Raw genomic sequence first — 10,193 nt, forward strand, 5'->3', positions numbered from 1 at the left:
CTTCATCGATGTAACACGTAATGAGTGGCGCATGTGCAGTTTTACACTCAGATATTGTAAAGGACAACACGATTATTTTGTCCCGCCCCCCTCCTCCCCTGTTACAAAACATTCTTTGAAGGTTAGTTTTGTATTGCGTGAAGCAGGAGGGATTCATTAAGCTGGGAAGAGCATGACCCTGCAAGGTTAGCGTAGCGTTTGCAGCTTTTTGAAAGATAATAACGAACAGTGCATTCTTTTCAACTTTATTAACAAGGAACAGCATCAAAACGAACCAGTGACACAATTTCTCATAACGGTTACCGATTAATCCTAGAATAACAACATAGGAAGTCGGAACGCACATTTAAGATGCCCTTGCCTACTGAATTAGGGCATTGCGATTAACATTCATCATACAACTCTACAAGGTCAAAGAGGTTATACAACAAGGCATTGTCAACATGCTACATGTATCATAGGCATGATTTTCACGGGCTCTAACAGACTATATATCGACAGCCAACTTTGAGAGGTGAAAAAAAAACTTCTAGCACAAGTATCAGAAGCAGCTACTCAGTGACCTGCATGTAAAGAAAGAACCATGGTACTAAACAGTTCATCTTTTTTATATATATTTGCAGCTTTAAGAGCAGTTTCGAGTAAAAGCTTCGTAAAAATTACTTCCTTTCGTCACTGGTTAATGCTCTTCGGAAACAACCGTGCCAACAGTTGAGTGGAGATCCCGGGGAGAGAAATAACTCAGTAAGTGAGCGCCTCTATAACCTTCAATTAGTCTGCATGAAACCGAGAGCTGAGCAACCTTAAACACAACCAATAGAATTCACCAATGACGGCCAAAAAATGCGTTAAATGAGAGCTTGACGAAAAGTTGCAAGAAAAATAGGTACGATCAATGTGCCAAATGAATCCAATCAATTGTATATGTACTCTATCGATTCACATTGTTCCCAAAGGATAACGGTCACTTTGACAGCCTGTGGAAGCGGGAAGTGAGTATAGCTGCAACAACGACAACAAAAAAAAACCTCGCTGTTTTTGTGAATAAAATCAGCAAATCTCGCAGTGCCCTAATGGGGAAGTAGCATACGAACTATATATAGTGCTGTAACAACTTTGTATATATGTGTAGGTAAAAAATGACAGTTTTTTGTACCTACTTGAAACCCCTGATAAAATGAATCACCAACTAACGCCGGCGATTTTTGCACCGCTACTTGCAGACCTTTGCCTCAGTGTGTAAATAACTGTCGGCCCATCCAGTGGTAACAGGGAAAAGACTATATATTACAACAGCTGGCAATCTAGACTACGCACATGACTTCATTTCTTGTGAAACGATGTCTATCCAGATGAGAAAGGAAGCCTGAGCTGGTGGCAGTGGCAGTGAGAGTAGAACTAATTCAGGCTGTAACCAGGACAGCTAACCGCGACAAATATACAAATATGTACGATTAAACAAGCTGCGCGTTTGCAAGCGCACTTACATTATGTAGTAGATCAAAACTTTATCATCATCCCCATCATCATCATCATCATCGACACCATCATCAGCATCATATTGATGTCCACAGCAGAACAAGGCCTCTCCCGTTGACTCGAAACCACTCGTAAACTCTTGACAATGCTTTTACCATTCTTCGAGGCTTAACTTGCGCACTTGTAAAGAAGCGTTCTAAAAATTTGAGATTGCCATAATAACTCGTGGTTGTAAAATATTGAACAAGGAACAAGCAAGCAATAACCAATCTCTCTGTCGTAAAATATTGAATAACTAACAGTTTATAACCAACGCTAAATACAATAAACACCTCGCCTTCAAAACATCCTGCCAACCTGTGTCAACAAAGAATTGCAGAATCTTGTTTCGTAAACTTTGTCAAATAGTTTAACTAACGATGGAAATGACGGGTGTATTATGAGTCTTACTTTCTAGGCACCGTATGCACGCATAAACGTATACATGCATAACATTTCTCTCTAACAGGACATTATTGAACGGTGGTACACGAGACAGCCAGCAAGCACGGTCATGAACAGAGACGTGAAGGCTCTTAGTCATTATTTAAGCAGCGATAACAGAATACACAGACCCCTGTTATGCGCTGGCTTGTTCGGTTTCACAACGTGCTGTTGCAGCACTCTGAAGAGACCCTCGAGGTAAGCTTGGTAAGCTTGGATAGGCAGGTAGTATTCTTGCTGACACGCTATCCGGACGATTCGGCAGAACAACAACAAGGTGCTTCTATATGTACAGGATGAGCGTGAGGTCGTGCGATATTAGACCAACTTGAGGACTTCTCAAGTTAAGAGACGTGGGATCTCGTTACCAATCAGGCAGTGATGGCTTTTAAAAGCGCTGTTTTTTTTCTTGCTAAGCAAGCGTCAAACGGCGTTGAGCTTCTTTCCATTCACAGGTAGCAATTCTTACCACAAAGCCTAAAAATGAACCAAGATTGCGTCATAAACGTTATGCAAGATCAGCAATTACGGCTAAAATCGTGATGTGTTCATATATACGAGGCCATATGTGTACAATATTCTTAGCGTAACGATAAAGTGAAAACATGCACTTCGTGTAAAAATGGCCTGTTTTGAATTACGGGCAAGCTGTTTAAAAAGAACGCAGGCAGAAAAGGGTGATACCTGAAAGCATCTTTCTATATAAATCAAACGCTTTTAACGCTTTGAAACGTATTCGCTTAAGGTTTCAGCGTGAATACACCGTGAGTTACGATTCTTGACCCATGAGTCTCACAAAATGTTTGCTCCTAAAAGGGCCTCTTCTGGGGTTCGCATCTTCACTGGCGATGAATTTTTGTGACGTCACTGGCGTCGGTGCCCCAGAGAATTTCAGGTTCAATAGTGGCTCAATTTTGCCTCCAAGGTGTGTTGTAAATCTGGCCCATGGTTTTATGGCCTGGTTTACGACAACTTCGGCCGTGTTGTAAAGTACAGCTTAAAATGCTTTGATCTGTCCGCCTTAGCAGCGATTCTAAAAGACTCATTTGGGTTATATGTACGAGCAATCAAAAGAGGTAGACGCGTTGAGAAAGCTAGCATGCGGATCTCTGCACTTGATCAACTACATTCCTCAGTTAATGACGGCTCTCTTAGGGCACGACAGTGCAAATGTAGTTTTGGTCATAAAAAAAAACGTACCTTACCGAAACTGTTGCAAACAAGATAGCACAGACATTGTAACATATATGCAATGACTATTATACCTTCAACGGTAACTTTAACACGCGAGTTATTCGACATTTCGCTGTTGCGTTGACACATACAACCTTCCACCAAAGCAGCATACGTGTGCGCAGTGTCAGAGGCGTGCTGATCCAAGGCTGCAACAAGCAGCAAAGGTTTTGAGTAGCTTTGGATGGATTCATTGACGGGGCCTAGGCAATGGTCTTCACCGGCGGGTCTGGCTCCTCCGTAGATCTCTTGGATCTCAGACGAGCCTGGGAGAAAAAAAAAATGTGTCAGAGACAGAGACGTCTGCTGACCCACTAATACTGACAGGTCGGGATCCATCAAGATCTGCACTAAACTTTTTTCTCGCTCACGGGTTGGCATTTTGACTGGCGGTACATCCTCGTAACGTTACTGGCTTCGGTGCGGCACAGTAGGCGAAGCTCAATAGGGGCTCAATTTCGCGCAAAAATTGTGTTGTGCATTTTAAACCTGATTCCTAAGAAAAATTGTATCATTTGGGATCTTTATGCCTACAAGTCCTGGTGGAGTACTTGGGAAAGGTTTGGTGTCGATGCCTGCATCTCGCCGTACGTCTCCATTCCACATGAGCAGCCAGGTTATGACATCTCCTCTGATTCCGTCGCTAACATAAACGGGAAGCGGGATGTAACGGCACTGGGACTATTTTTTTCACTCACACTAGCTGCACTATTGCAGCCAGTGCAGCATCATATACAACGGCCTCACCCTTTCGATCTTACGCTCGGCGCTACAAGTGCATATACAAGTATCCCTAGGCCATTGCAGAGCATGCACGCGCTCGCAGGCGCCACAAAGCCCCATTCAAAGCATGGCTCCTGTTTTTACAGTTATTTATTAAAGGGACCCTGAAACACTTTCGATAAGCGCTTTCACTCTTTCCTTCGCGTCTGTAACCACTGTGAAAGCTATAGTTATCACCAGCACGGACCGGCACTGCGTGATTTGCTCGTCGCACCAGATACGCCTTCCATTTCTGCTTTGTTTTTGTGGCTTTTTGTTTTAAGTTGCTATCGAAAGGCGTTCATTGCTGGGACTGAAGGAAATCCGGCCAACAACCGCTACATGGCCTCAGTGACGTAATTCGGGCGTCGAAGAATGTCAAGGCCGGGAAAGAGTGAAAAATCTTTTGAGTGAGTTTGCAATTATCTGATGGGCATAGAACAGTAATTTGTGACTGAGGTACTTTGCGACCCTCTAATCTAAGAATTCTGTGTGTTGGGTGACTACGTTCTGCAAGCATTTAAGATTATTGCGACCCTCTAATCTACGAATTGTGTGTATTGGGTGGGCAAGCATTGAAGATTAAAAAGAAGTTGAAAAACGTGTTGCAGGGTCCCTTTAAGTCACCGAAGCGCGACTTCATGAAGCATCTGTTAATCGTCAATATGCTTTTCTCTGGGCGCCTCCAATATGCAGCCGGTTTCGCGAACGGGGAGGTATAGATGACGCACCCAGATGCAGAGTTTGTTGCAGCCTCGCACCAACAGTTCGCCCAGGCCGACTCCGGTGCCTTCAATGGCGATCAGGCCCAGGCAGACGATGACCGGCAGAAACAGCTTCAGTTGTATCGGTTCATCCTGAAAGGCAGAGAGCAAGAGCTGGTGCAACCGGGGACATATCTTCGAGACAAAGCAACTGTCCGCAAACAGCACCCAGCATTGCGGCCTTGCATACTGCGACGCCATGCCAGGCTGTTCGTTTGGCTGAGCTGCGCGTAAGCACCCGGCGATAGGCACGCACTTACAGGTAGCAGCTGCGTTATCTGTTATTATGTGTTACCTTCGGTTTTTCTTCCCAAATCTAGCTATGATGTAAACCCTTAACCTTATGCCTACTCTAGTGTTCATTCATTGTCACTACTTATAGCGCTGCCTTATTTCAGTGAATTGATGAAAGTGTTGTTTACCCTGTGTGTGCCTACAACTTGGCTATTATATTTTTTGTCGCGAGGCCAGCATTACCGGATAAAATAAATTAAAGTGTTTGCTTGAAATGTGTTCTCAAGAACAACAACCCAAAGACATTGTCGGCAGTCACTGTGCAGTTGTTTTTACGCTGAAATGAGCTCGGTTCTCCCCGGGCTGAAACAGCCTCATGATTTCCTCGATTTCGAAAAGCGGTCACTCCACTTTCGTCCTTACTTTTGGAGGCGTGTCGCACCGTGTGGACCACCACCTGCGTTTGATTTCCTCCAGCTCTCCAGTTTCCGACAACGTCGCGATCGCCTTGTTCAGGGTTTCTCTGCGAAGAAATGCGAAGAAAATAGAAATGCAGGAAGGAAAGTTGAAGGTTTAGGTGTTCACGTTAACACGGATCATGTTGACTCATATGCAAAACAGAACGGATTCTCTACCTACCCGGAACAAAATATCCAATGTATGTCATCGTGCAACACACAGTGCGAAAAAACTTACAAATACGAAGCTGAAACCGATACCGATAAGGTCGGCTTCGCCGCTAAATAAAAGTGCATTGCTCAGAAGCGAGTCGTGCAAGGGCAATTAAGCCGTCTTATATGAAAATATGGAGGCCCTAGGACCCCCTTTATTTTCCTTTTCTTTTTCGTACACTGAAAAATGTTGGTCTACCCCGAGTCTGTCGCGGATCTACTATATCCTAGCCAGAGACAGCTTTGCTGCAAAAACTAGAACAACAAATCTATTTCGACTTCCCCGACCTGATGGCATAGTGGGTGTGAAATTTGAAGAGTGAGCCCTCACTTTCTCAAGTGCAACCTTGTGAACTTCTAACAAAAATATTTAAGTAATAGTGTCGTGCCTCTTCAAGGTGTTCAACAGCGTGATCGACTGGCTTAAGTGCGTGTGCAGAAGCCGTGCCAGTGCGACGATCCTATTACGCATGGTTGCTTCGAGGATTGCGCCCCAGTACGCTCGTCCACAGACTTAGCTTGAACAACAGCTTTGACTTTAGCGTGAAATATCTCAAAACGTCCGTCGAAAATCTGTCCAAAATAATGCGTACATTTGAAGTGCCCCTTCAAAATTACTACAATTTCAGCAGTTGCGACTAAATTACTTTACATTAAAGCAGGAAGAGGCGATAAATGCGTAAAGCGCGGCTCCAGCCAAGACTGTGGGCGGCTTTACCTGCCGTCATTTCTTTTAAAACTTCCTCATTGCAAGCCAATCAGAACGCGTGCGCTAGCAACCAGTGATCCGGTGTTATCAACAGTTGCCTTCTTGCACAGCCAAGTGCGTGACAGCAAAAAGGGCTCTGTCGTGCTTGGAGCGTCCAAGTTGTACACGGAACAGTAAATGAATGAATGAATGAATGAATGAATGAATGAATGAATGAATGAATGAATGAATGAATGAATGGAATTAAGGAAGGGAGGGAGGGAGGGAGGGAGGGAGGGAGGAAGTAAGGAAGGAAGGAAGGAAGGAACAGAAAGACCAACCTCAGGTGGTGGGCGCCCTTTTGAACGGCGAGGGCCACGTGACGCGTGGTGTGCTGGGCCCGGATGACCCGGGTGCTGCAGGCAAGCTTGGCGCACAGGTACTCGGCAGGCAGCGCGTCGCTGAAGACAACCACGTTGCCCGTGGCGCTTCTCCGCACGAGTTCGATGCCCTCCTGAAGCGACTCGACCTCACGGCCTCCCAAGTGCAGCATGCGACTGTATATCTTCTGCGTCGTCTCGTCCTTCGACTTCTGCAAAGGCGATGGCGGTGAGAAGGCTCACCTCCTCAATAGAACATTTGAAACGCATGTACTAGCCAGCAAGCAAGCATGCAAGCAAGCAAGCAAGCAAGCAAGCAAGCAAGCAAGCAAGCAAACAAACAAACAAACAAACAAACAAGCAAGCAAGCAAGCAAGCAAACAAACAAACAAACAAACAAACGAAATAACGAACGAACAAACGAACAGAGGCACAAAGGAACAAAGGAACCAAGGCATTAATGAACAAGCAAAGAAGCGAACAAACGGAGAAGCCAACAAACGAAGAAACAAAGAAACCCGCAAACAAACGAACAAACCGAAATGGTTTGAAAAACGAGCCCTCGGCTGACTAGCGCGCTTGCTTCAAGCGGTTGTCCTGGCGTGAAAATGAAACGAATGACACCTGTGACATCAATTGCCTTCTACGTGTTCTTATTGCTATTGCTGACAGGAAAGCATGTCAGTGAGTGCGCGCAAATTCTAGCTAGACGCACCGAATATTCTGCTGTTAGTGCCGGTCTTCAAATCGAAGTTCTGCTATTCGTAGTTTCTCTTTTTTCAGATTCCTTGCGATAATGGTCATTCATTTGAGAAAAACATGCCTAAACTTAATGGAGACGGTGCTTACTTGTCTGTTGCTAACTCATTTTTTTAACTGTCATTAATTAGAGTCTACGTAGAGAGGCATTGAATTTTTTGTCTTAACCAGAAGTGAGCTCAAAAGCTGTGCAACAGGTTCTCAGTATAGAACAATAATTGACTGAAAAGGAGGATTCCGGTGGGAGGCCTTCTCCTTTAATCTGCCGCCACGTCAAGAGAATTAGTACTCTGGTCTGGTCATGTTACTAGAGCTGGCATTGACAGCTCTAGATCCCACAACCGGACCGAATAAATTTAAACACAACCTGTGATTAGAAATCACGCAAATTTTGCATTCGCATTTGAAGAGTTAGAACACAGTACGGAAGAAATTAGGCAATATTTCTCATCTAGCTATGATCTCCCAAACTATAAAATGTTACAGTCACTTTGTTTGGGTACCTGATGAGTATTTAAATTATTTAAGATGTCCGAAAATACGCAAGAAACTGCACGCAGAACTTGATATTCTCTTCCATGTGTACTTAGGCCGACATCCGCGGCCTAAGTGATGGAATCGCATGTCAGAGGTGATGCGGTGTCTTAAGATCTTCCCTCACTGATGCATCTCAGACGGGTTGGCAGGCGTGCTCACCGAGAAGTAGCTCCTGGTAGCGGGCGTCGGGACCCACATGTGTTTGAGCGAGGTGCTGTCCAGGTCCTCCCAGGAGTCCCGCTCGTACCTCGGCTTTAAGTATGAGGACAGCTCGGTCGTGTACGTCGAGAACACGAGCACGACGAAGATCCACCAGAAGCTGGAGAGGATGCGGCCGGCGATAGACCTGCAGAGGAGAAACGCACCGCTGAGGGAAACATACAACACCTGCAGAATTGGAAGAACGGTTCAGCCAAATTTTAGTTCTATATGACGACGTTACACCGTTGGCAAAACATTGCAGTGCCTGAAAAACACGTGGTTCGCTGCAGCATCTGAAAGCGAAACGGAAGTTAAGGGAGGCACAGAGGAATAGCTTCCGCGCAGATTTACACGCGCTGACAAGAACTTAGAAGGCTGGTCCTGTCCCATTCGAATATCCTCCTCCTGAAAACCTAAATTTAAGAATTAATTTCGGCTTCTTAGAATCGCCAATGCAAACTGCCTTGTGCCGTCCTTTAGCAAAGTGATTTCCACACGTTGGACTGTTTGAGTGCCACGGCCTTTTCCTTTCTGTTTTGGCCGCGCCAAGTGATTTATTATCAATCCTCGGAAGGACAACATCGAAATCAATTTTGAGGGACACACAATTGCGCCCTGCAGCTCACTCAGGGTACTTGGGCTTTCCGTGCAAGCGGATGCAAAATGGGACATGATGCTCCAGCGCCTGGCCAGAACGACCCAACGAGTTGTGCATATGATTCGTAGAGTCACAAATAGACACCGGAGCATGAAAGAAGACGATCCCATCCGTCTTATCCAGGCCTTTGTTCTATCGAGGCTGACATACGCAGTGCCTTACATGACTCTAACCAAGACAGATACGGAAAAACTTAACACCCTCATCCGTAAAGCCACGAAGCAAGCCCTTCGGATCCCCATGAGCGCGTCAACCGATAGGCTCCTTCGCATGGGTCTGCACAACACGGTGGACGAGCTCACAGAGGGCTACCTCTCCAGCCAGAAAGCACGGCTTGCAATGACAAAAACCGGCCAAAAACTGTTGAACCAAACAGATGGAGCTCCCCCGACGTGAAGCCGAACAAGCAGCTTTCTGAGCGGTGGCGGCATATAACATCTTATCCAACCCACTGCCAAAAAACATGCATCCGGTTCACCACTTCGCTCGACGAGAAGCTAGAGCGAAAGCCTTAGACAAGAAATACGGCACCCTCCCGGAAACGATCTACACGGATGCAGCCGCAATCCTTGGTAGAACAGCAAAGACAGTGGTAGTCACCACAAAGACAGAGCTCCTTGTCAGTGCCACCGTAATAACCGCATCGATCAAAGAAGCGGAAGAGCTAGCTGTGGTGCTGGCCCTCACGCAGACGGAAGCCACGGTGGTCGTAACAGACTCCCAGGAAGCGTGCAGTAGCTTCAGGTCGGGTTGGGTGGCACCAGCAACGCACCGCATGCTCTCAACAAAATTCCCTGACAGAAAAGTAGGGACTGTGGGGACGCCTGCACATGCTTCCATAGAGGGCAACAAATTTGCCTACCAAAGGCCCGAGAACTTGCCTCGGAGGATGTGGAGAAACCTGTACCTCTCTTAACATACCACGAAATAATACATTGCAAGCTTAATCGACGGAATTTCCCGCTACCTCACCCAAACCTCACGAAATCTCAAGAAATCAAGAAACAGCACTTAGACTCCTACAAACCAACACCTTCCCGCATCCAATTAGGCTTCACCGGATATCCGCCACCCAATATTCAGCAGAATGCAAATACTGCCAAGAACCTGGTACACTAAGACATATTGTCATAGAGTGTACAAAAAACAAGCACCCACAACCCCTTTCCCGCATTTCAAATCCTCAAGAGCAGTGGGAGACACTGCTGTACAGCCCCTGCCTCTCGCACCAGCTCCTGCTCACCGAGAAGGCAGCCGGTGCTAAGACAGCTCATGGATTTCTCTGAAGAGAGAACCACTCCTACATGAACACCGTAAAGGCTCTGACAATAAATGTTTTCTCTC

At 45.9% G+C, this 10,193-nt stretch overlaps 1 protein-coding gene across 1 annotated transcript in view; it reads right to left on the minus strand.

Annotated features, from left to right (window-relative positions):
* Positions 1-241: 241 nt before the first annotated feature.
* The window catches only part of LOC144175180 (glutamate receptor 1-like), a 29,945-nt gene continuing 19,993 nt past the window's right edge, over positions 242-10,193 (minus strand). The window contains exons 9-14 of the mRNA XM_077704285.1: positions 8,818-8,876; positions 8,150-8,336; positions 6,656-6,906; positions 5,379-5,478; positions 4,689-4,814; positions 242-3,461 (exon numbers count right to left, since the gene is read on the minus strand). Coding sequence (XP_077560411.1) covers positions 3,399-3,461; positions 4,689-4,814; positions 5,379-5,478; positions 6,656-6,906; positions 8,150-8,336; positions 8,818-8,876 — 786 coding nt within the window. The 3' untranslated portion in view covers positions 242-3,398. The remainder of the gene's footprint in view (positions 3,462-4,688; positions 4,815-5,378; positions 5,479-6,655; positions 6,907-8,149; positions 8,337-8,817; positions 8,877-10,193) is intronic.

The sequence above is a fragment of the Haemaphysalis longicornis genome, unplaced genomic scaffold (assembly GCF_048455015.1).
Source record: "Haemaphysalis longicornis isolate Haplotype H1 unplaced genomic scaffold, Haemaphysalis longicornis Haplotype H1 scaffold_3, whole genome shotgun sequence".
Classification (NCBI taxonomy): Eukaryota; Metazoa; Arthropoda; class Arachnida; order Ixodida; family Ixodidae; genus Haemaphysalis; species Haemaphysalis longicornis.